Genomic DNA, 27611 nt, shown 5'->3' on the forward strand with positions numbered 1-27611 from the left:
TGTTATGCAGCTTAGAGGCATAATTATGTTTTTCAAAGGTTCCTAGGTAGTATTATATAATGTTTAAGGCATTTGTGTGTTAAGTGGAATTTCCTACTTCTCCTTCGTGTCTCCATACATTCAGAAGGAATAGTGATGGCTTGTCAGTCAGGCTGTGGGGTAACTGGACAATCAGTAAGCAATCCAACAAATATTTGATGGAACAGAAAGTTTTATCAGGACAGAACAGAGTGTTAATCAAAGACAAAAAAAAAAAAAAGTATGTATAATGTATAATGAATATGTAAACATGAGTTGTGAATATATGTAGCAAAGTCTAATATCCATAGTCTGGTGGAAATGAGTAATTATATATGTGAGAATATTTCCACAATTATAGTAATTATTACAATTATAATAATTAAAAAGCCCTAGGAGCTAGACACACAATTCTGTCCTCTTTCACAGTGAGGCCTGAGTTTTTGGCTGGCAGAGCAGGAGATGCTTCCCCAGGGGCTGAGAGGAGAAGGAGCCCTGCTTGTAGACAATCTTTCCCCGGACAATGGTGGCATATACCTCCCCTTGCAGCTGGGAGCCAAGGTAAGGTGTTAGCTGCGGAAAGAGAGAGAGAGAGAGAGAGAGAGAGAGAGAGAGAAATGTTGCACCCTTCACACTCTAGACCAGTCACCTACTGTACAAGCTGAAGTCAATTCCTATCTACAGTGTTACTGTCACAATCAACTGTGCCTGTTTTTTTACACAAGAGCCAACAGAGTGGAGCCACTGACCTTGTTTTTGTGGTGTATATTTACTTCTTTAACCTGTAACAGAAACAGATAGACTTGAAAAGACAAAATGCAAGTTCATTACTTCTGTTGAAATTAATAAAAGAATCAGACAGCAATATAACATTGACAGGACACTGTCCCATAGCAGCTGAACAGATTTCCTTTGTACCCAGATAGGGGTGACAAAGTACACCCATAAAATCTCAAATCTCATTTTCAGTGCAGGAAACTGGGCCTGGGTTTGACAGGAAATTAAAATTCTAGTGTGCTGCAACAAGCAGATTTAGATCTAAGGCTGAGAGGCCCTTTGGAATTATGGGTGGACAGAATTTCCAAGTCATGATGTATGCACTGATTATCTTGAGTCCTACAAGAAAAGGGCTTAACAAGACTCCTGGATCAAACAAGCAAGAGAAGACCTGCAGAATGAGTACCCACAGAGAGCAGATGTTCCACTGCAGTGTTGTGGAGTGTGCATATACATGATCAGTGCGCCTGTGTGTTATTTGTGAATCCCTTGGCTACTTGCCTCAAACTCTTTCTCTGGATCCCAGATAACGAGGTCAGCATCGTGTCCTGGAAAGAGGCTGCCCTTCTGGTTGTCAAGACAACAGAGCTGGGCTGGTTTCTGACATAGGATCCTCGCCATGTCTGGCAGTGAAAAGCCCTTCTTACTGGCCGAGGTCCAGAACAGAGACAGGCCTGAGATTGCAGATAGAGGGAGAGGGAGGGAGTACAGAAAGTGACAAACCTTATAGCTAATTATCCCCCCACATACCACTATCCATACTTCAAACACTAACCGAAACCCCTACCCTTTGGGCAAGATATAGAAAGATTTATATTAACCAGGACCCTGTACACATGCATGTTCTCTTCAATCCACAGTGTATCAACTGCCCACTTCTTGTTGATAACATGAATGTACCTTTAAATGGTAGAATGATTAAACAGTGTGTCTTCATAGCTTTAGTAATACACTCATTAATAACATCTCATTAGTTTATCAAGTCAATAAATATTACAATATATTCATGTAGAAGGAAGAAACCAATTTATTTGTGAAAGTGTTTTATTACTGACTTCCTGAGTCATTCAACTAGGCAGAGAAGATGTGTCTGCCAGAAAATAGCAACATTTGTGAATAATTTTGTCATGAGAGAAAAGCAGGGACTTTGACCTGATCTGCCAATGTCTGTTGCACCAAGTCAATAATTAGACTGGGTTGTAAACAAGTCCAGAATTGGTTATTTGCTCCTGTGTGGACTTTGTCCTGTGACAAAGCTGAAGGTCATAAAGAGAGAAGAAAGATTAAGCAAGCCCAAATTTAGGTTTTTGGAGGGGAGTGGTGATATCGTTTCAGACGTAACATTAATCTGAAATTAAAGAGGCTCATTTTCACACAATGCAGTCAGATGGGTCATTAATGATTAGAGCTTACTGAGTCCTTTCATTATCCCGTCTAGCTGTTCCGCACTCATTAATGTAGCCCTGTGGTCTGGGTCTATTAGAAGGAGGGGTCATCAGAGCTCACCAAACTGCAGGGACGAGATCCCTCCCCACGCCTGTGAGAAGTCCCCACTGTCTAGCCTTTTCAGGTCAGGGGTGCAGGGAGAGTGGTCCGATACCACCATGTCAATCTGTCCTTCTTTCAGCGCTGACCACAGCTGCTCCTACCGTATGCAAAAAAGCAATTCTTGCATATGGAAGCCTGATATTTATAGCTAAGTGTCAAGTGCCCATACAATGATGAGATGGCTGCAGGTGCAGTCACATGTACCTTAATATGAATGGAACGGCCGCTTTTCTCCTGCCCTTGACTTCTGTGGCATATGTGCACACACAACCGCAGATTGAAAACGATATAAGTGTGGGATGCAGCTTTGACAGAAAAAGTGGTTTTCACTCCATTAATTGTAGGGACTTTTTCTGAGATCATGAGTGGCTGCCATAGTCTTAGTTATATGTTAATGTATTAATCTAGTCATCTGGGTCAATTATCAGGACACAAAAGCAAGACAGTAGTCTCACAATATGAAAGAGATTTTTTAGCTGGAAGAGAGTGTAAGCATGGGGTGTGACTGCAGTGCTGCCTTGTATTTAATTTGTCATGAAGATTATGGGCCATCACTTCAGAAGGGCTTGAATTGAATACTGATTTTTAAAATGTTGTGTTGAACAGACAGTACTCACAGCTTTTGGTTAATTTCAGAGTGCAAAGATGACGTTTATATATAAACATTATCCCAACCACTACACCAGCATGGAATGTTACAGCTGTGGATGACTCCCCTGTCATTAAAAACAACTGTCCAGCCTGGTCTGTCTCTCAGTAAAGTCCTGACATACAGTCACATAGTTGCAACATTGAAGAAATAACTTGAAACATTACATGCTTGTTTTGCAGTTGTTTAAAGAGAAGTGATTGGACCTACCAAAGCACACTTCATCACATTTTAGCTCCATGTAGATTTATCAAGGGCTGTCAAGTGTAACCTTGGCTATTTTGTGTTGAGCCTTTCTGTGTAGTTAATGGAAACTCATCTCACCTGATTTGTCACCCTACCCTCTTGACCCAGGTCAGCAATGCTCATCTCAGTGGCTATTCCTTGGCCAGGCAGCGCTCACCTGATTGGCAAGTCCCCTGATGGGGGGGCAGCACTTGAACTGGGTGGCCCCGCGTGGTATGTGCTCAGCAGAGAGAGTCAGGTAGTGGTGGGTAGTTTCCACGGTGATGGGGGCACCAGCCTGCCGTGCGGCCTGGATGAGCTTCAGGGGCTGGGCAGAGGAGAGGTGCACAATGTGGCATCGCACCCTAACAATGAGTCAGGGGACATAAACCACAGGGTCACCCATGCTGTTTCAAACACTTGCTAAAGGATGAGTACACAATGCTAGTCCCTTACTGATACTGCAGACAGAGTTGAGTGACGGTGTCGATGGCCTCCAGCTCCATGATATCTGGTCTGGATCTAAGGAATGTGGAGTATTCACAGGGATCTGTGATAGTAATGGGAAGAAATATGAGTTCCGTTTGTCTTCAAGGCACTACTAAATGGCAACCTGGCACCTTCTCAGGCTAATTAGAAACCTACACTATGCATACAGCCACCACGGTTACTTTTATGATGTTTATCAGATGGGTGAATGATCATTATTGAGAATGATCACCTTGTTGTTGCTTGAATGTTCTTGCATTTTAAGAGATGGTTATGTTTCACTCAATGACTAGGTCCACAGATGGATTCAATCTTACCTTTGTCTTCTCCATATGGCTGTTGGACCTCCGTCTCAGCATGGAACTGCATTACAGAGAAACAACTGGATCATTCAATTAAGCTTGACTCCTCTGCTTTTGGCAGAGGCCCTTGATGACTCAGCATTGTCTCTGATGTGTGGCCTATGGTTTACCAGTCGAAACACTAGTAGGATCTCTGTGTAAATGGACAGAGCTGCACTTGGTATCCAATGGGCCACAGTTGTATGGCTTCAGCAGATGGTGGTCACTCAAGTCTATGTGTCTATACCCCATGCCAGCTGATGTCAGTGGTCTGTGTGGTGTTGGAGGTGAGACTCACTAGCAGGACGCTCCCTGTGCCTTGCAGCTGCTTCATTGCAGTGTGTAAGTCAGTGACGGTCACATGTGGGAACTCATCCACCCCGCTGTGGATCAGGAAGCACTTGAAACCGGTGACCCCCGCGTTGATCATTGGCAGGAGCTCCAGCTGTGGAGACAAACGCGTTGCAACTTTCAGTGCTCTTCAGCTCTGTTCAACAGGACTGAAGTCACAGAGGCCAGTGGAGCAGAAATGGCTGTGTTGGAGGAGCGATGGATTCCTCATTCCTCTGTCCTAATGGGATTCCCTTAACTTCTGCAGCTCTGATGCAAGATTAACCGAGTTCCTAACTTCAGCCAAAATGATACTTTGTCACTCATAAAAAAGAGCAAGAGATTAAAAATCAGAGACTACATTGCACTGAATAGTAAGCACAAATAACAATACACAGCATTCTGGTGCTGCAGTAAGTTACAGCCAAGGAATAAATATTACAGAGTGATCCACTGCCTTTCCAGGCCAAGTTAGATAAATGTAAACGTCTGTCAGCAGTATTGATCTCTATAGATCAGTTCATTTCGGAGAGTGCCTTAGATTTGGATGTTTATCAAAGCTTAAGGGTACTCATGCTGCAGCCTGATTAGAACTTTTGGTAGATGACTGTAAAATAGGGCTATGCTTAAGGAAAGGGGAGGTCTGAGTTTTTACCTGGTTGCCTGGAATGACCCCTCCCCAGAATGCTGTATCCACAAAGCACTGTCCTGTGGCTGCCTGCATCTTCTCCTGGAGGTTCCTGAGGGTGGTTGTAGGAGGGATACTGTTCCTTTTAAAATAGAAATTAAGGCATTACACTTGAATGAATCTTTTTTTTTTCACTTATAACTTGCACAGTCATGTACAAGGGCCAGACGTGTCTCCTGAACTTCACAAAAATGGTGATGGTGTATCATTTATTCCACTTTTTTCCAGTTACCAGGAAGGACATAGTAATTGATGTATTATTCTGTAATGACATCAATTGACAGCTGAGAGAAGAGCGAAGGTATATCACAGTCTGTATGCACAAAGAAATCACAGCAAAGATCTCCAGAAATACACACAGTGAATCGCAAACCCATACAGAAACATGAAAGAAAAAAGGCAAAAAATATTGAAAACGGCAGGACCCGGTTGCCCATTTCAAATCCACATTAAAACACAATGTTAATAAATGCAATTTGATAATGTATAACTTAGTGCTGAAACTTTGCACTACCATAGGTTCTAGTATCACTGTCACTATAATTTGGCTTTTTTAAAGGCAATACTTTTGCTTTTCCTCTTGTGTCTCTAAATCTGACCTCTGACCATGGATTGTTGGCTACGGTGGCCAGAGTTCTGTCGAGGGGTGTGTCCTTACAGAGGCATGTCTACTATGGTGGTGACCCCTCCAGCGGCTGCTGCTTGTGTGGCAGTCCAGTAGCCCTCCCAGGAGGTGCGGCCCGGCTCGTTCACATGGACATGACAGTCCACAATGCCTGGCATCACCAACTTGTTGCCCACATCCAGCACCTACCATTGGTTTGGGGATTTCAGAAGGCAAAACACATTCTAGGTTTCAGTTTATGTTTTTCATCTGCTACACATCCACATACATTAAATCTTTGACATCATGATCTTAACAGCTAGTTTGCAACTGAACTGAAAATGTCTCTCAAGTTGTAAACATTGCAGTCTTGTCAAAAGTATATATATACATATATATATATATATATATATATATATATATATATATATATATATACACACACACACAATGTACGGAAGATCACAGTTGAGCCACACTTGCAGAGCTTGCCTCATCCCACCTCAGTGTGCGACTCTAATGGTTATGAGGTCCACTTTTTCCAAGACTGTGCAGGAAAGCAGAACCATACAGTATACATACTGTCCAGCAGAGGGAGGACTTTGCATGTTTTATAGTGAAGAACATGTTTTTCTTACCTCACAAGCAGCATCCACGTTAAGGCCAGCATCAGGAAGGATCTTGTGGATTTTTCCCTCTCTGATTAGGATGAGGGCAGGGCGAATGTCACTTCCACAGAGCACCCTTTTGCTCCTAATAGCACTAATGGTTGATCCAGGCTCCATTGCTGTGGATTTATTCCTAATGTGTTATACAGAATGTGGAGAAGATGTTTTTGTTCGTTTTATGTTTTTTTGCGTCTTTGTCTTTGCAGTTATGACATTGAGAACCCTCCCACTGAACTTCTTGTGTAAGAGTATAGTCAAGTGATAAAAGTTTATTGACCTGTTTTGGCTGACCTCAGTGTGGGTAGGTAGACCATGAACCAACAATGTAAAGGTCATAGTATGCCAGAGCTGTAAGGTAAATACAGTCAATACTGGTATAACTGTATAACTTCAGCAACTCCATAGCTGGTACGGCTACAAATGTTTCCATGTCCTACACATAAAGTACTATACATCAGAATGTGTTGCTATAACTGCCACCTAAATACCATTCCCAGCTATTAGACATGAGAAAGTGGTTTAGAGCATCACCTCTTTTGAAATTGGAGTGCCAATGACCCCTTAACCTACCAGGTAAGGCGTTGGCCAAACTTAAATGTTTTGTTACATATATGCATATTTTTCAAAATACCTTTTTGAGTCAATGATGAGACATGTGAATGACACCTGATTGAAGCTAAGCACAGATGGGCTTGGTTAGTCCTTGGATGAGAGATCTTGTGGGAAAACCAGGTTGCTACTGGAAGTGGAGTTGGTGGGCCAGTGGGGGGCAGTCTTCCCTTTGGCCCCAACAGGAGAGCAGTGATGGAGACACTTCGTCTTTTGGATGAGACCTTAACTGAAGTACTGACTCTGGTTGATAAAGATCCCATGATAGGTCTTGCAAAGAGCAGGGCTGGGCTAAATTCCCAAATAGGGTCTGTCAATCTGTCCATCTAATAATTTCCCAATGTAACTGGCTAATAATTCCCTCCCTCTCTACCTTAGCTGATATATGGTGAGCATTCAGGTGCAAAATGGCTCTGTGCATCACCCAGGTGTGTGTTACACATTTGAGGTGGTTGAGGTGAGTCCACCTCTTCACTGTAAAATGCTTTGGGAAACTTGGAAGGTGCTATGTAAATATAACCCATTATTATTATTAGGGAGAGATTTATATATCAGTTCAAACAGAAAAAAATGGTTAATAGTGGTTATTTTAAGCTCCAGCACTGAGTATAGATGTGTGAATGCTGTCACAACCCTAAGCATGGTGCAGATATAATCTGGTATCTTCATTGTTTTGTGTTCAAACTGACATGCAATTTTGTTCTGACGTGGAGGAATGAATATTAATTATTCACTCTTCAGAGTAACTAGGCTGATATAACAAAATTTCTGAAATGTCCTCATGAAAATCTGCTCTTCTATTTGCCACTTTCTGACATTATTGGATTGTAGGTAAGCCACATTTTCAATTTTGTGTAGTGACCACAAACATAGACTATACTATGATTAACATTTTCATTTCTCTGCCTAAAAACAGCAATATGGATAAAATTAAGCATTATAGATTTCACAACCTTTATGCATTTTGTTCATGCAGTTTATTTTATCGATAGGCCTAACAATTGGAAACAAGCCATAAACCACAGTGTCATGTGATAAGGAAGCGAAAGTTGAAGAGAGATGCTCAAAGAGCTCAACCTTTTTTGTCTTTTTATGTGTGATATAGTGCAGAATAGTGTAAGTACTTTTACATTCCTCAGTGGACTACAGTGGGAAGTGTGACCACCACTTGGGCAGAAGAAATCGAATGTACTCATTGTATTCCTCTCTCCCTGTTACTGGTGTCTTTTAATGTTAAATTCCCCTAAAGAGTAACCCCTTAAGGGGCAATTGAATGATAAAAATAACCAAATTTGAAACATGTATGTATATACATTAATACATTCAGGGCTCTCTTTCTTTATAAATGTGAAGAGTCATGGTGGATGGCACTTTCTGTGACACAGTGGCATATAACTCACTTTCGTCTGGATTTCCTTGAATAAAATTTAAGTTTTGATATCATTTAAAGTGATCATTATGATGTTTGATATTTGCAAAGCTAATGATGTGGTAGACAATATACTCATGTAAAACTCACATAGTCTCTTTGTTGCACTTACATTTATAAAGGTTATATACTTTTAAGAACAACAGAATAGTCTCAATGTTGGATAAATTAATATAAAACTACTTTTTTTCTGGACAACATGAATGGGACAGTACCCTACATGAGACAACCCCCTGCTAAATTTACCTGTACTTACATTATAACTTGACTACTCTGGAGCAGATGACCCACAATTCCCAAATGACAAATTCAAATAGTGCCCAGTTGATAAGTGAACCTTTAATATGGCACCTGCTGACAGTGTCCCATTGCATGCAGGAATTTAAGAAGTTATATTTACACTGTACACACACACACACACACACACACATATATAAATAAGTGATTTTGTAAAGACAAAGACAAAGCACACAACAGCTGACTCATTACACTTTTGGTCATGGAGGAGTGAGTGGTTGGAAAGGCCTGTTAAACATGACCCTGCAGATTTCTCTTGGATGCCTCAGTTAGATGCACTTGCTGCTATGCAGTGCAGCTGCTATCATTTGTCTATCCTCAAAAGGCTGCATCGCTTTAAGAAAATGCATCAAACCACGGGCTCACAGCAACAGCTCTTTTAGTGGATAAATTATTCAGGACTCAACTCCACAAAGCTAAGACAAGAAGGTTAGGAGACAAGACAAGAACGGGTCTCTTCTCCTCCTCTATCCATTGTATCTGTACACACACAGAGCCCCATTGCTTGATAAAGGCCAAGCTTGCCCCCTCTGCTTGCACATCATTTTAACAGTCAAACACTGGGGAAAAATTAGATGGAATGGGAGGACTTGTAGATGTTTGAATACACACTATTTCCGCCCATTTCATAAGGTGGCATTTTGATGAATTTGTTGTGAATTACAGTTTTCCCTCAGGTAACTGTCATCTAAGTCAGCAGAGACCCACCAGAAGATACATGGGAGTTTCTATTCATATGCGTCATTTGGCTGAGTGCCTTTCCTGCACCATGCATATTTGAAAAGGTACGTACTGACCTTACTGTGTGTTAGAGCTCAGTTTCTCAGCCAGAGCTCCTCTCAGGGACAGAGAGGGGAACAGAGCAAAAAGGAAAGACATGTCATAGCCTGAGAGACACACACAGAGACAGACACATATTTTAGAAAGAGAAGAAAAGACAGTCTTGATTACTAGTGTCTAAGTTACTATAAATATATTTGTTGTGTTATGGATGGTTGATTTGTGTGTTTTACATTCATGTTCATGTTTGTTGAATTGTTGTTGCTTTCACAAAACTATGCTGTAAATGGCCATATCAATAAAGCAAATTGATTTGAACTGAATTGAGAGAGAAGGATATAGAGAGAGACTGGCAGCATCAGGGATGGAGAGCATGGTCAGAGAACACAATTGCATTGTATTTTATCGGGCTGAAACATGACTCTTCTCTGCCTGTCCTGTTGTGGTACTTTCTAGAGCCAGCGGAGAGATAGTCCCCATCCACTGTCCTTTATTGTGATTAAACCTCATTAACAAAGGATTCGACCTGGCCCCAATTTTTTCAACACAAACAGTGCGTCATCATTTAGCCATTCATTGTGACTCATACCCCATCCAGTCTTAAAGGGGTAGATAGGAGGCATGGATCTGAAATTGTTTTTTTTTTTCTTTGTTAGGGACTAAATTTTCATCCTCCTGTTTATGAATATTCATTGTTGTAATTATGTGTACCGCCTTTATTGCATTGTTTTTGCTTGAAATATGTCACCATGAGAACAGTGTTAAATGTTTCAACTTCAAAAAAGAATAACAGGACACAAACACAATCAGAACTCAGTCCGTTTTCATATGGTCTTCCCTCCATTCTCTGAAGAAAGCTGTTACAACTTATTGCATACTGTGCTTAGTTCAGCTCTTTTTAATGTGTTGTCAAAGCTGAATCAGCTACACATCTTAATGTCAAAGTGAAATCCCTAGAATTATAAGCATATTATAGCAGAAAATTTGTTACAGGCTTTGAAGAAAAAGGCAGCAACATTTTAGTCAGACATTTGCTATGGGAAGATCAGGCCCTCCAAGACAGCAGTGCTAGCGCTCACAAACTTGTGATGCACATTGAACACAAGCCCTCTTCCCCCCTGCTGTCTGAAAAAAAAAAAAAAAAAACATGAGGCTGTGGCCATGACATTATTGGAAAGGCAAAAACTTCATGACAGTTTCATTAAAGTCAAATATTTATTCACAGATGATTCTTTAATGGCCCTTTACCATGGTACAAAAATACCATGGTAAGTGTACAGGTGGCTCCCATTTGCACGCACACAATATTATAATATGCTGGTAAAACAGTGGATACAGGCAATGAGTCACTCCGGCCAACAAAAGGAAATGCTGATATCTCAAATGATCGTCTTTGTGAAAATGATGTCACAATTTTTTTTTTTAACGAGGCTTTGCTCAAGTAAGATGCAAGATGTAATTGCTAGTGGCAATACAGGAATATGAAAGTTGTAACATTTGTTTAAATTGACATGCATTATCATATAGTGGTATAATTATTTTTGTATTTCCCTCTAATTACTATCAATTTGCTTCATAGACATCCATATTCAGGGGCCCTTTTGCCCACCTTACACATTTTGTAAGCCATTGAAACTGCTGGATTTTTAGTGGAATGAGTGAGGCTACACTACATTAATTGCTTTAAAGAATGGCTTCTATTGTTGTTCGTTATTCACAAGTGGATATTTCAGCTTGACCAATTCACCAGAATGCATGTTATTTTTCTTTGTCACACTCACTGATTATGCACACAGACACACACACACACACACACACACAGACACACAAGTATTATTATTTTCATTATTACAACTGGTTAATGGAAATACAGGAATTGTGGGTAAAGCACCCTGGGGCACATACAGTGTTTATCCAAGCAGAACACTGGCTAAGTGTAGCACTGTTGTTTTATTTTTTGTATGTGTGCGCACAATTTCCCTAGGGATACTAATCTCTCTCTCTTGCTCTCTGTCTCATTCTCACCCCTCCTCCTCTCCACCTCTCTCTCCCTCTCTCACTTTGCTGCATTGATGCTGCTGCCTCCCTCTGTGGTGATGTCACTGGCTCAGTGCAGCTCAGCATCCCTGCCTTAGTCAATCAGCAGAGCCATTTTGGCTTTTGGATTGTGGAACACTTAAGCCCCAGCCCCCACGACGAAACACTGCATAGCAGGCCCCGCAGTCCTTCTGGCTATACCCCCGGCCATATACCCGGGTTTGTTTCTGCCTGGGGTACACCTGCTTCGCTAAGGGGGAGCAAGGCAGGCCATCACTGCTGGGGAAGAACGTTGTGGAAACAACACAGAAGCAAGACGGATCCAGTGAACAGAATTACCCATCGCAAACAGCCAAGCAAACGGGAAATACAAAGGTAAGATCCCTCACCATTGTATATCATGAGTGACACTGCTCAAGCCTCTAGATTTTTTTGGCATAGGATCCCCCTTGGAGTGGTATTCCAGCGGTACGCCTGTGTTTTGTGGCCATTATCTGGGTGACATCTCAGATCATTGGGGGGGGGGGGGGGGGGGGGGGGGCTGTGACAGATGTTTGCTTCCTTTCTGTGTGTTTTCAGTGCTTAAAATTAAGGGCAGGCTCAGAGTGGAGAAATGCATTGTCATTCATAGACAATGGCTAAATGAAACCAAAAATCCATGAAAAAAAATGTGCCCTTTTCACAAATGTGCCTCTCAGTAATTATAACTACACAGTAATCTAGCAGATAAGGATAGACTGTGTTTGGAGTAAGTTCTTTCACACTGGAATAATCCTAAAATATGCAACATTTTACATTACATCTCTTTTTGGAGTGTTTTAGATGTATATACGTTAATTAAAAATATAAGTCCTGTCCAGTTATATAAATTGTATAACCGTATAAAAATATAAATTCCCTGATAGCCACATTAACGTCTTTAGTTTGAAATAAAACGGTTATATAGACTGGTACTATATCGTGACATAATTATGCGCGATGAAGCGGTACCTGATACGACTAAGCCTCACTTCAAAATGGTGGGGACAACATTTGCATCCTGTATCATACAGCAGGGTGGTCGAAGCAACGGCGTCGTGATCCCTTGAAGTAAACAAGTAGCCTACACCAATATGACAGTTATTAGGAGTGCATTTTATAATTACAATTCGAACTGTAAAGATACATGCGCCGCTGTATGTTAAGCACGGCGAATATTTCCGTTTTCTACATATTTGTATAGACTTCCCCTTCGGAATTTTTTCTACGATTGTCTGGAAGATGCTATGTAGTGGAAACACTATTTGACATTCGACATGGAAATGCTGAGCTGTTCACTCCCAGTTTCTGTCGGCGTCAAATCATGATATTTGATACTTATGCAAGGCTCTCGGCCATTCGAGCGCATTAGTGATGCATTATTTAGCACATAGCACATTAACGGATGTAGATGTGATGTTTTGTAGTTAGCTGGCAAGAGCTATGAATTGGGCTAGCAAATACTCACGGTCGGTGTAACGACGTTCTAGTAATGATTACATTTTAGTCGTAAGTCTACATAGGTAAGTTTCGGGAATCCTTGCTGCAGCAAGTCTAAACATCTACTCCAGTTTTTAATGGGTTGTAAATATATTGACGAAGCGACGTATAAAGCCGTAGGCTTTCTAGATTCGATGTTACCCACTCCTGTTTTGTCCGTATTCATCCATGAGAGACACTGCTAATATGTAGTTTACGATGCATATCAGGGAACACATAATAGGGAAGATTATTTTCGAAATAAAACCAATTTTATTTGGTTCAGGGCGGTGCACCCATTACACCATTCCGCGCAAATCCTTTGGGAAATACTGTAATGAGAGGCAGAAACGATGGGAAGCCATTTTCATTAAGGCTAGCAGTAAATAGAAAAATTAACTTGGAATATTTTGAATAATAGTGGGACCTAAATTACTCATTGTCGATATGAGAACCACACATATTAAAATAATTAAATATTGCGCACTGACCTATTTGCGTATAAAGAGAATATGTGTATGGAGAACATGTCAATGTTAAAACACGCTTGTGAGGACAAATAAACGGTATATAGGTACTTTAAAGAGCTGCAGATTGCATATCACCGGGAATTGCCAAAAGAGATAAAACGCAGATAGCACAATAGACTCAATGCTTTTACAATGATTTCTGATGATTTAAACAACGAATAGGTACACAGACACCGGTGTCACACCAGTTTAGTTAATGTCTATGGAATGAGCCTTGACAATAGTGAGTATGCCACTTAGAAAGTAAATCAGTGTGACTAGCTACTACTGCTTAATTAAAACATCATACCTTAAGACATTTGCATGATGGTATAGGGCACTGTTGCCATTGTATTTAATGCATATCATATATTAATAAGGGTGATATCAGTCATAACTGAGGCAAATCCTGTTTTTTAGCCCATTTTGCTAATTTCACTGAGGTGAATATAAAAGTAAATATAAGAAATGATGCGTGATAATTACCGTCACTGAATGCCTTCATGACATTGAACGGAGAAAGGGTAAATGGGATATTTCCTGTTGTGAGTGCCAGGCAGGTGGCTGACCTAGCATAAGACCGGATGGTGCCGCCCAGCTGGCTATGCGGTTGTATCTTCGTCCAGATTTGGCACAGAGCAGAAGACAGGAAGTATCAGTGTCAGAATCATTTGATGTCAGTGCACCAGATCTCCAGAATATCTTTATTGATAATGGAGACAAATCAGTCATGCAGATTTTACTAGATTTTTTTTTTAGAATGTTGAGTGGTTTTACTGACTGATTGAAGAAATGTATGGGTTTAGTTGCTTGACAGCATATTCCATGGCATGTCCTGGAGAACACAGACTTCAAGTTTAGTATTTATGTTTACCTTTAGCCTTGAACACTAGTAACATACTTTCCATGCCAGTTATTGCCTGTGCTTTTCAACATCCATTTTACACTGTAGGTATGTGTTGTATTTTAAACAGAAATTGTAGTTATGGTGAGGGTGCTGGTCCCACCTTTTTATGATTGAATCAGTAACAATCCAAATGAAGTGCTCAAGTGGTGGATATTCAGATTTACTACCATCGTCGGAATAGATCCACTACATCTCTTGATTTCCAGAATGTGTTCATGATGATGTTTAGTCTGATGTTAGAACAAGTTGTGGTTCCATGACATCAGTAGAGCTGAATACAGCCCAGCCTCAGTTATCGAAATGCAGTTACATCACACTGGTGAGATGGAACCTTCATTTTTGTGACACTGTTCGTTCTGTGCTATTGGGCTGAAGTAATTCTAGGCAGCAGCATGCCATTTAGCATTCATGACTGCATTTCCTTTGTTGCTCTTATTGAGTTGACACTGGATATGTAAGGCCCCCAACTATAGCTGAACATGCACGGTCCTTTCCAGCCACATGGGTCTCTTCTGTAGGAGAGGGGATCCCCAAACAGAGGGGTCCACCTCTTAATGTCACAATCAGATTGGCTGAGTTGAATTGCTGCTAGTGTTGGGACTTGCTTTGACTCAGACCCAGGCTATACATTGTGTGCAAAACCATCTCCATTTAACAAAATGCAGTGGGTTACAGCCTGAAAAATTGGCCCTAACAGGAGTATGTCTGAAGGAATCTAAACCCAATCACCCCACATTAAGAGTGAAAGTTATACAATTCCAAATATAATTATGAACTAAAAAGCTCCTAGGATCAATAATGGTCTTCTCATGTATCAGAATGGACATGCAAAAAATGACTGATTGTAGAGCACAAAGAGGAGAGCTATCTAGATTGTTACAGCTGAGATGTGCCTATGTACTTTCAGAATGTGAACAAAATCCATCCCATGCCCTTATGGTAGAGTGAAAGGAGTCCAGCTTTGACCCCCTGACCTCTCCCCCCACAGGTAGCGACCCTCACTGGACGGGCCCCCCTCACTCAGGCGTTGCAGAGTGCTTGGCCAGTGGCACCATGGCAGGCGCCTCAGTGAAGGTGGCGGTGCGAGTCCGCCCCTTCAACTCGCGGGAGATCAGCAAAGAGAGCAAGTGCATCATCCAGATGTCAGGGAACACCACCAGTGAGTACCCAGCCCAAACCTTTTTTCCTTCTTCATACAGAGTGGGTGGGTGTGTTGGGGTGTGGTGGTTGTAGTGGCAGTCTGAAACTGCTCAGATGCAGAAATGTCATTGGTTCATTCAGCTGGCAAGTTTTCGTTTCCTGCAGTTTTTTTGTTTCCTTCCTGTTCATGAATGGAGACATAACTCTCTTACCGACAGTGTATGAAGGATAGACAGCACCAGCCATAAAGAGATGGAGTCCTGTAGCTTTTAGAATTTTGTTTCAACTGACAACTGATGTATACCTTGAACACCAGGTCAGGTGACCTTGTAATCAAATATAGCCTCCCTTACCAGCTGTGTGTCAGACTTGTCAACATGTGTGGTGAAAATTCTGCTCTTAACAGAGATTATGTAGGTACAGATGTTGACCAATCGGAAGTAGAGACCTACTGGGTCAGCATTGTGATTAAAGCAAGGGTGTAGGTTTGGTCTCAACATTGGTAGGGACACAACAACCGAGGGTACATCGGAATTATCTAATATGACTCCAAAGATAATGCGAGTTTTGCTCAAATATTGGTAGGGACAATTCTCTCCTCCCAAAATATTGGTAAGGACATGTCCCTACCGTCCATATGCAAACCTACGCCCTTGGATTAAAGTAAAGGACATCAAAGTAAGGGATGTCAGTAATATCTAGTTGTCACCAAGCATACATTATGTACAGCTGAATGAATGAGGCAGGGATACAATGTTATTAAGTAAAGCTAATCCAAACAATGACTTACATAAACGAACAATTTGGACGTTTGGCTGAGGGAGAGTCAAAACCAGCAGACCCCACAACCCTTTAAAATATGAGATGCTCATGTTATACAGTAGTTGCTCATGTTATAAGATTAGTTTTATCATTTAGACAATAGCACACAGAAGGCAGGGGGGAAGAATACAGTCTTTTTGTTCAGTCAGGAATTATATGTTGTTGTTGATTTGTCCTTTCACCCTTTTGTTATGTATTCATTCCCCTTTTTACGCCGCTAAATTATGGAACAACAGTATCTTGCTTTGAACTCAGTGTAATTTGTGAACACGTTGTGTGAATAGAAGGAATCATTGCCATACAGAGCTCAGACCTCGTGCTTCACATGGGGGAAGATCACAGTGATGTTTAGCAGGTTGCCACAGACTCGCCTTTGGTCCTCCAGCAAACATTTTTCCCTGGAAAACCAAGAATGAAACCAATTTCAGTTTTCCCCATTTTGAGCCAGGGGTCCTCAGGACTCAGCTGGGCCTCTTCCCATTTATATTAAACTGTGTGTGGATCGGGTTTGTCCACCCTGGTGCTGTTCTAGTTCCACCCAATGTGGAGGAACTGTATGATAGGCATCTCCTTTTAATGTTTAGTGTATGCTTTTGTTTAGTTGGTCAATATGTGCAATAGTGATCTGATGGAGTTCTGTGTCAAAGAAGGGTGAACCAATCACTGGATAGAGTGTAATGGAAGAAGGCAATATGAGGCTGGCTGCTGTTGCTGAGGATATGGTATGCTTATAGATCATATGATCATCTCATCATCCCATTACAGTTAAGGAATATTGATTTTACTACATGCAAGTGTATTTCTCTGATTTCCATAACTGATTTCTTTTAAGAAACAAACCCACCCCTCCCAACTACTTCAATGTCTTATGCCTAAGATGCAGTGGAAAACACGTCTGGAATCAACCTAAACCAAAGATCATTCAAAACACAACACAATGGAGTTGCTGTTTGACATGGTGTCTGAGAATTTTGCATTCATGAGTTTTCTTAACAGGTTTCCTTGGTTACTCTTTCTTTTGCTGAAATTCCCTGTTCTGCATTATCAGGCTTCCATTAGACGAAGAGCTACTTTCCACAGTTTAATAATAAAACCTAGCAATTTGTTGCCACGTGGATTCAGTTCTGATTATTAAGTTACATCTACATGGATGAGATAGCCTTGCAGTAACAGTTCAAAGGTATCCGACTTTGTGTATGCATGTATCTGTGCCCACCTTTGTTACTGTATGCTATTATTTTGCTTCATCATTTCCTCCTTGCAGTTTGTCTTGTTTGTTTTGAAATGTGGATGAGGGAATCCAGGGATCACGGTGTTGATCTGGCTGAGACGTGACTCAAGAGAGATTTGATTTCCAGTCTGCTACTCAAAGCAAAGTCATATTGTCAATAATGAATGAAGCATTTTAAAATATTTACTGCTTGGCCTAAATTAGCCATCTCCTTCCTTCCATACCGGCATGCTAGAGATGACAAGATGGCTCCTTTTTGAGAGCTGTTTTTTTGTGCATATTTTGATGGGGTCAAAGTGTCTTCATACAATATGTGTGAGTGGCCATAATGTTATCAGTAGGGTCTCTCTAGTTGCATTTTTTCTTTAAGTGTTGCTTGTTTATGGTTCTTCTCGTATAAAGCTCTTTCCACTAGCTGTTAATTACATTAATTACGTTAGTTAATTACGCCTGAGGGTCTCTGGTGAAAGGTTAAGAAACACAGGCATTGGGAAAGAACACAAAGTCATGTGACCCTATAGTCTGTTTAGTAATGTGACATTTTTACAGGCCATTCATAATGTAGCTGGGAATATAAAGTGAGCTGTGTGTCCAGGAGGCTACTGAGTGCTGCTTGCTCTGTGTTAATGGCTGGAGGGGTCTATGCTATTTCTCCTGAAGGCTTTGGTGGAAACAAATGTAAACAAACCATCGATACGGCCATGTAATAATGACATAATCCCTCTCCTCATACAGGTAACTGGAATATATTGGAGTTGGCTGAATACTATCAGCACATTAATTAAGCATACTCCCAGATTCAGATCACTGGGTATAAAAAGACATTTGTCCAGTGAAGCCATGTACTGATTCTGTATTCTTTTTAACTTAAGGAGACTGGAAATTTCAGATGTACAAACAGAAGACATAGTTAATTTTGCCCATGGAGAAATCCCCCTAAGGCTTGCAGCTGAACCATGCTGTTCATTTCTCTCCTGCCAGCTTTGCTCACATCACAAACGACTTCAGCATATGGCGTCATCCTCCTTGGTCGCCATGGAGGGAGTTTAGTGATCTTCATGGTACAGTGTGAAAGTACCACGTCCCATGGTTATACAAGCCTTCATTTCAATGGCGCTGTCCTACCAATGCCTGACAGCGCAGCTTATTTGAAATGAGTTTGGGCTTTAGCTTTTGTTTTTCTCCTGCAGGGCACATTGCCCTCTTTAGTATCTTTAGAACATAAAGAACAGTTCCTCTCAGGTGGCAGGTAATAAAATGCTTTACTTTTTGTCATAATTGGCTGTAGCACCTTTTACCTTGGACACAATCAACAACTGAAAACCACTGTACTCACTAGTCCACACATGATTTTCAAGGTGAATCTCATTGGAAAAAAAAAACAATGTTAGAGAAGCAGATATATCCCATGTAGGTTGGAGTGTAGTGTCTGAGTGCCGCACAATGCATGACGAGTTCAAGTTTAGTGAGGGTGAGTCCAAGTGCTGCACATAATGGATTTGAAATGCAGGATTACCTGCTAGAACATTTTGTTTGGTTTGTCCAAGAGCAATTCAGAATCTATTTCAAAGGCTTACTTTGTAGGCCCCCTGCAGAGAAACAGGCTTTAATTTTGCAATCAGTCTCAGAAGTATTTCTGTTGTACTCTTAAAAGTACGTGAATTTTAAAATGTTGTATATGTACATCAGAAAAAGTCCTGCATAGTTGATAACCACATAGACATTTCAATCCTCAATCAGGTGCATTTCATTTGTCTTTCAGGCATGCTCTCTGAACATTAGAACTGTTTGTCTCTGCTACCAGCTTTGGCCCACACCCAAGCCAGTAGCAGTAGCTTTGGGGGTCTGTTGATTGTCCACCAGCATTAAGAATCAATGGCTCTGGTCTGAGGCAGACCTTGTCAGGATGGATGATGTCATGGTCTTTGTGGTACCAGTGTCTGGAGGCTGGCCAGAGGCTGGGTGTAAAATGGGCTCTTGTTTGTGCAGTCTGAGCTGGGAAAGAGTGAGCTCTGGATTTGTGTGCACCTTGCACACTGCTTTGTACTTGACATTGGCCCGAGAATAGTTAATTACACGGTTCCCACAATGTGGAGACTGGCAGTGATCTCATTGGTCGACGTGCCTGGCTCCAGTAAACTACTTTACCATCTTGTGGAGGAGTCACAGACAGATGAAATTAGTCAGCTAAGACTATAAAGATGACAGATTCACATTCTATTCAGGACATTCTTCACAAGTACTGTATGAAATGCTGTTATACATGGTGATGAGAGTTCTTTTTGAGAATATAACTAAATATCCTACAGTGCTACAGAATGTGTTTCTTACTCATAGTAATTTCCTGGCATCCTGAAGAAATACTCAGTGATACTGTGACTATGTGAAGGGTCTGAATATTTATATAGCCATAAGAAAAAAAATCTAATTTTGCACTGCAATGATATCATGTATCTGTGTGCTAAATCAACAGTAATAATAGTAACATTAAAAAATAACAGTAATAATAGCATCCAGTTGGCTGTATGAACAAGCATAACTAGCAAAGGCACACAGAATAATTGTAAACTGTACGAGTAAAAGATAACCCTGTAAATAAAGGCTGTCCTTGAACAATGCTCTGCAACCCCCCCCCCCCCCCCACCCCCACCTGCCCCCTGTTGGTTTTCTGTCACTGAGTTGGACTCCAATCCAGCCTTCATTGTCAGGGGGTTTCATTGCCGCTGTCAAACCTGCTGATGTGCCCAGAATTCCCACCCCTATTGACTGGGAGAAGTCATCCGTGAGAGCTTGACTGACATCACAGAGGCCTGGCCGACCCAGGGCCTGGGATGGAGCCCCCAGTGGCTCACATCCTGAGAGATGAGGGGCTCGGACAAGGCTCAGGCAAATGGAAAGGCACCAAGGTGGTGATAGGTAGACAGATACAAATGGACTTGTGTGTCAGAGCAGCTGGGGGCAGGAGTGGAGATGCACAGCATCTGAGCATTAGGATCAAACAATACCTTCCAGTCAGCGACACATATAGATTAATGATCTAATTAATGGTTCATGGTGTGATTGTTGCTTTTTGAAGGTGGTGATGTTAACAAACTCCATACTTTGGATTACAAGAGATCCACAGTAAAAGGAGGGTGGTGTAGGAGCGTTTTGACCTTTTTGCTAATAGGGCTCAGTCTGAAATTAAAGACTGTCTGGTTAGGCCTGCCATGCACTGCTCTGCTGGCCCCTGTGGGAGCCCACAGACGCAGAGTTGGCGCTGACGCAGCAGTCGGCACATATTGGAGATGATTAAAAGGTATGCTCTCGTTGGTACACGGGCCACTCTAAACACACCGCTCCAGTCCTGGCTGCTGATGCAATAGCTCAGGCTGTAATCTTACTTTTATGGGGGCTATTGTGATTCATGGTGTAATTTGCAGCAATGGGGAGGAACAGAGCTAGCAGCAGACCATGACTATGGAAACCACAGTTTGATTATAGGAGGTATTGCTCTGAGATTTGGGGACCCAAAGAAATATTTTGGGAAGATTGTGATAGACTGGAAACTGATCTCATTCAACAGCCCTTTTCACAACAGGTTGAACTAAGTGATGCTTCCAAGCTGTGCCTGAAAGCAAACACCATGGTGCAATAAAAAAATTCAAACGAAAAACTTGTGATGTCATTCTCAGATCGGACCTGTTGCCGTACAGTGTAACAATCTTTGACGGGGATCCAGTCATGCTGTCCACATGGCACCGGGGTTCTCGTTTCCCCACCATCTACTCTTCCTCTGAGTGACTGTGTGATCTGTCAGCAAGTCTGACCTGAGTGTGAAGGGAGACAGCTCTTACTGTTGAATAAGATCATGACAACTAAGATGTTTAAAACTGTCAGTTTTTTCAAGCCCCCTAGAGAAATGATCCTGGGATGATTTCTTTGTTTTTTTTTTCCCCAAAAACTGCTGGTTCTTAAACCACTTCTTGAATGATAGGAGTCCTGATCTCTCTGTTTTTTCAGTGCCTTGTAAACTGTGGAATGCATTTTGGTGTTTCAGAAATACTTTTTATATTGTTAAATGGGTGCTTAACATTAATATGTTAAATTAGTCTAATTATTGAATTGAAAGGAATGTGGAAGATAGAGTTGGAAACCAAAGGAACAAAATGACTCATACACAAACACCTTGAAGGATATTCATCCCTCAACTAGAAAGATGATATGGATGCCATAACTGTACAACATGGCTTCTAAGGTCTATTGTTATACATACAGTACCAGTCAAAAGTTTGGACACACCCACACATGAAAGGGATTTGCTTTATTTTTTATTTTCCACAGTTTAGAACAATAGTAAAAACATCAAAACTATGAAATAGCCCAAATGGAATTATGCAGTGACCAAAAAGTGTTAAACAAATCAAACTATCTAATATTTTAGATTATATTTATCCTACATTTCAGAAGCCAAAATATTTTTAAAATTTGTTTTGGAAAGAAATTCATACGCATCAACTTCACTGTTTATATTTTTCTAAGCAACAAATTTCAAGCATTTAAGCATGAGTCTTTAGATCAAGATGTGTTTGAATGCATGTTTTCCATTATCTTTATCGTGTGTGTTTACACTTTTGACTGGCACTGTACTTTAATAACATACAAAGATGAAAAGCCATCCAGCCTGTCTTGGCCCATTTTGCTTATAGTCTAGAATACAGTAGCATTGTGCATTAGTAACTGCCTAGAATCAGGAAATTTACCTTTAACTTGTATACCTTTCACTTCTACCTGTGCCCTTTTGTTGTGTTGATAGAACTCTAACTTTAAATAGCTTCTGTATTGCACTTTATTAATCTCTTCTTCTTCTGGTTGTCCAGAGACATCATCATGTACTTTGTACTGCAGATTAAGTATCTCCCTTTACAAATAGCCATAGGAAATGTTAGCTACTTAGGGGGTTCACATACATAAGTACGCTACAGAATGATTGAATTTCTGTACAGCAATGTCCTGGGTGTCTCCACTAAAGCAGTTTTGAGCTGGATGAGCACCTAGAATGCGAGATTCTTAATCTTGAGGTGCAATTGTCTGAAGTCAAAGTTTTGACCAGTTCCAGCTCTGGAAAGAAAAGAAACTGGGCTGGAGGGATGGACGTTGAGACAAGAAAAGGTAGTTAGTGGAAGATTCAGATATTCCAGCTGTAGACAGCATAATGTGTACATGTAAAAACAGTGTAAAAACAGTCTCTTAGACTGCACTGACCTCCTGGATTGTGAGGACAAGCGCCTGGTTGAAGTGGAGGCAGATGCGATGGTCATAGTTCGCACTGACAGTTCTCACTGAAACCTGAAGTATGTAGTTAGCTAGTTAGTTTTGCTTAGCACAAGGAGAAAGGTGGAGGGTTCCCCTTCTGCCCCTTAAACTGTGAACAAATCTTACTTTAAGAGCAAATCCAGACTTCCTGGAAATTGGAGAACCAAGCTAACCTAAACCAAAATTTGTCTGTAATAGGTGCAAAACAAAAAAAGCACTCAAGCCCATAGACAGAGGAAGCTACTACTCCATCAGTTGGTCAGTGAATCAGGCAACAGCCACAATCAGTCAGCAAGTAGCCAACACCTTTTATGATATTATCTACAGTGTGGGCTTCAGGCTGTCATGGGCTAAAACAGAAGGTAATGCCACAGCTAAAGGAGTAACAGCAGAAAAAAAGCTGCTGGTCAAATGGCTGGGCAGTCATTTTGGACAAGATTTAATCAGAATATTTCAAATAAAATTCTTCATCTTTGATGGAAACAGTGGAAACTACCCAGAGATAATTGTGACATAGTGGGCTAAGGGGAAAAGCATTGGTCTCACAGGGAACAATAACAGTCACAATGACAATAAAATATGTAAATTGCTGAAGTTTAAATGAGTAGAGCTGATCACATGAAAATGATAAAAATGAATTCAAACGATAATGATTACTATTGTTGGAATCACTTTCAGAGGGATTTTTACAATACTCCAATGATAAAGTATGTCTGTGCAAATAGTGTTATTTCAAATGATGATACGGATAGATATTTCACAGAGATATGTAATTGCTCCAAACGAAATGAATGCTACACAGGGTGCTGAAGTCGTGCTGCCTTGTTGGCAGTGATAAGTTATTAGTAATTATTTATGGAGTTCAGTAATGGGTTACTACATAGAGACGACTTGAAGACAAAGTGCACCATTCCTGTCACATTGTTAACAAAATTGCTCGGTCACACATTCTCTCAGAAATGCAAATTTACAGAACCACATGGTCATCCTGCACAGGTCTGTGCGTGATGCTGCCCTTGCAGCATAAAACTCCATTGCCCCCCTCGTTTTCCTCTGTTTCCTTGTGTTCAGTAGGCCTCACTCTGAAAGGGGCAGTGCTACCACACAGTGTACTCCGGAAGGCACAGCACAAGCTGTGCCAGAATATGAAGGGGGCAGCTGCAACAAATACATGGTCCGCTCAGTGGCACTGTTAACAGACTGCACCTCCAAAGATTTTTTGACATTGGATATTGAATGTGCCACAAGCATTTATATGTCATAAATTTAAAGGGCCTTTGACTAATATGTGCCATAACTGCAAATGCACATTTATAATGTTTTATGGAGCAGCCCTAAGTTGTCTTTAAAGAAGTGAATAGATATTAGCACTCCGTATTTGACAGGAGAACTCCAAGCCAATAGATTCCATTGCAGATGAATGTCTTATGAAGAAAACCAGTCTTGATCACATTGTCTTTAAGGATAACTGTAAGGACTGCTGACTCAGTGCAGCATCCCCGCCCGCCGTTAGCCGCTAGAAATCTACATAGACTTACTTCCTGTTGTTTGGAACCAGGTGTGCACAATCTGTTGCTTTCCATGTTGGCTGTGCACACCTGTACCTAGTTTGTCGATTGCCCCTTGTCCTGTGTATATATACCCTGTCTGTGCTTTCCCTCATCACTGATTCTTGGACTGGTATGGTTTGACCTTGTTTATGGTTTTTGGACTTTGCCCTTACCTAGTGTATTTGTACCTTTGCTGGATTTTAAGACCCTTGTTTAAGATCTCTTTCTTGCTTTTGACAACGAGACTGCACATTCTCAAGTAAAACCCCGTTTGTTCTCCAAGATGGCTGTCTCTCCTTGCTCTTGAGTCTCTCCATCACCTTGAGTCCTGCGCTTGAGTCCCTACACACCTGATAATGTGTGTATTATATATGACTATTATGTATGAGGAATGACAAAGCAGGGATTAACGAAGATAGTCAGGTAGGAATTCCTTCTAATTATGATGACTGTTAAAATTCTCTCTAATACATTATATTTATGGCTCAGTCATATCATGGGCACAGTTACATAAGAGCCAAATACTGTACACATCTGCAGTGCGTAGTCACAGTGGGAATCCATCTAGTTATAATTAATTGTAATGTAATTATAACAGATCTGTTCATAATGATGTAATTGCATTGGATTTAACAATGATGAACCGATGAGTGTTTGGCGGGCCAAAATGATCAGTCTCACCCTGATAGCAATGTTTCGCTGCATTTTGTCAGGCTGCTCTTGGTAGACAGCAACAGGAGCTGTGTATAGGAAGTGCCCATCATTTATTGAGAGTCTCCAGGGAAACAAGAGTCACCTCCCTGATGCAGGGATCTAATATCAGACGATCGATCCACTTGCCTTTGCTCCTCTTGCAGTACTGTTCTCTGGCCATATACCTCCCATGATCTAATACTGGAGCAGCAAAAATAAGAAGCAATGTGATGTGATCCTACTCAGTCTGTACAGATTCTGGTCTGAGTGTGTGTGCGCAGGCTCTTGAGTGTGTGTGTGTGTGTTTGCAGTACATGCATGCATGTTTGTCCTTACATTCTTGTGTGTGTGTGTGTGTGTGTGTGTGTGTGTGTGTGTGTGTGCGTGTTTGTGCGCATGTGCACACATGCATTGATGCATGAGTGCCTGGGTATGGACTGGGCTTGCGTGTCTGTGAAACTGGAGGATGACCTAAACATTACAGACAGCTGATTCCACATCGTTAGTCCTTATCTTGGCTATGCTGCTATCTCCGATTTCCCCCAATGACTTGGCCTTGGAAAGGGATTACTAATCACACACCAGGGGCATGTGAGACTCACAAAGAGCATCAAATTAACATACATAATAACATACAAATAAACAACATACTCTACACATACACAAAAATACAACAAACAAGGATGTAGATTTCTTTTTTTGTGAAAACTGCTGGCACAATGGGGCAAAATTACTATCCACTCTATATGATGAAGAGTTTGTTACAGATTCTAATGAGAACGCTTTATCCTCAGTACTCTTTACATGTTTTCAGTGACTGTGAGAATCAAGCCCATTCAACAAGATAGGGACTTCATTTGATCAAAATTCAACACGTGCTCCTGTTAATAACTAATATAAAATACAAATTCCCATGGGTGGCATACAGTGTACCTAGTTTCAAGGATGGCATATGCTGTGTATATTCCAACAAACAGAATGCTGATAGTTTTATAGAAGAAATACGTTCTTCATATTGTATTCCCAATGACAGTGTTTGATGCATGTATGATCACATGGTACAGTACATGCTGTGTGTATACAGTATTTGCATGGACGGTACATGTTGCGCATATTCCCATTAACAGTGTATGCTTGTATGCAGAGTGCCTATGGTGCCATTGGAGGATAGTGGATAGTGCCATTGAAGGGCACTGTCAGGGATGAAGCCTTTGCATCACAAATTGTCACTGTGTGGGGAATAAATGGCTCAAGTCATGTGTTCCACTGCATGATGTCCGATCAGAGGTGATTACCTGACAGGATATAAGGAGAGGGCCCAGGAGGAAGGAGACTGAGGCAGGTGGCAGGTGGTTTTGAGTCACTCGGGAGTTTGGGTAACTCACAGTCTTTGTGTTAATCACACAATGCATTTATGAGTCTACCAACCTGCACTGCCTGCGTGCATTATAAAAGCTAGAGGACCACTATCAGTTTTACAATGTCTCAGTTTACAGCTCTTTGTCAAGCCTTATCTCTTGGTATCTGTTGTTTAATTTCCTCCGAACCAGTTCATTTTAAAAAGGTGGGCATTGTGATATTATATTGTCTCTTATCTGTTGTATGTGGCAGAGAGCATGTCTGCGATCCTCAGCCAGCCACCAGTTAGCCTGTTCATGTCAGTAAGGCCTCAGATACTGATGCTGACAGATGCTTCTAACCTTCGAAATCGGAAGGGGTCACTTAACCACCAGAAGGGTCCATCATTTGATTTGTCTTTGCCACTGGTGCAAAAATATCACAGGTTCGAGGAGGGGGCAGTTGGCTCCACGGGTTCGGCTGCACATGTATCATTTGCATATTCGGAAAGACTCTCCCCTGCAAGGGCTAAGGAGTGGTACCTTACACATCCCACTGGTGTATGACCAGGGGGCTCTGTCTGTCGGCACTGTGCTCATTCTCATTCCATTTCTCCCAGTGGTGATAGTACTGCCTCACAAAGACAGAAAATGTGAGTCGTTTTGACATATAACCAGAGAGGTATGGCCATCTTGAAAGTGAGCATCAGGCAAGAAATTGCTCACTGTTGCTACCTTTTGCAAAATTGAACCAGGGTGGTTTCCAGAAAAGTAATTGCTTCTTCTATTTATGTCAGTGTCTGTTTTACTGCTAGGCAGCAATGTACTTCGTGGTCCATTGTGAATGACATGAGTCATAGTGTAGCCCTTCACCAATGAGAAACAGGCTTCAAACAGTAAATACCCTAAATGCAAGACATACCTCTTTAATCTGCTATAAATAAGGAACAGACAAGGTGCTTGAGCCTTTATCAGCATTGCTGCAATCTGTTACCAAGGTGAGCAGTTCATTCAGAGTTTAATGCTTTTTTTATTTTAATGGAGGATTAGATTCTCTGCTTAAGTACACTAGAATGGAGAAGACATAATTATGTGTTGCCTTCAGGGAAATAGTTAGAAACATGAAGTGAAACCATATCTG

At 41.2% G+C, this 27611-nt stretch overlaps 2 protein-coding genes across 17 annotated transcripts in view; one reads left to right on the top strand and one right to left on the bottom strand.

Annotated features, from left to right (window-relative positions):
- Positions 1 to 339: 339 nt before the first annotated feature.
- zgc:103559 lies at positions 340 to 6528 on the bottom strand. The gene is made up of 11 exons (XM_036522641.1): positions 6308 to 6528; positions 5724 to 5875; positions 5033 to 5147; positions 4346 to 4492; positions 4024 to 4069; positions 3674 to 3767; positions 3396 to 3582; positions 2302 to 2440; positions 1297 to 1469; positions 768 to 800; positions 340 to 591 (listed from the first exon to the last, which is right to left on the bottom strand). Exons 1-11 carry the CDS (start codon positions 6452 to 6454, stop codon positions 442 to 444), a joined length of 1383 nt encoding a protein of 460 aa, XP_036378534.1. The 5' UTR covers positions 6455 to 6528; the 3' UTR covers positions 340 to 441.
- Positions 6529 to 11534: 5006 nt separating this feature from the next.
- The window catches only part of kif1aa (kinesin family member 1Aa), a 54403-nt gene continuing 38326 nt past the window's right edge, over positions 11535 to 27611 (top strand). For all 16 annotated transcript variants that reach the window (XM_036520969.1, XM_036520972.1, XM_036520973.1 and 13 more), the window contains exons 1-2: positions 11535 to 11864; positions 15391 to 15561. In XM_036520969.1, the coding sequence (XP_036376862.1) occupies positions 15456 to 15561 (106 nt within the window). In that variant the 5' untranslated portion in view covers positions 11535 to 11864; positions 15391 to 15455. The remainder of the gene's footprint in view (positions 11865 to 15390; positions 15562 to 27611) is intronic.

The sequence above is a fragment of the Megalops cyprinoides genome, chromosome 2, assembly GCF_013368585.1.
Source record: "Megalops cyprinoides isolate fMegCyp1 chromosome 2, fMegCyp1.pri, whole genome shotgun sequence".
NCBI classification, from domain to species: domain Eukaryota; kingdom Metazoa; phylum Chordata; class Actinopteri; order Elopiformes; family Megalopidae; genus Megalops; species Megalops cyprinoides.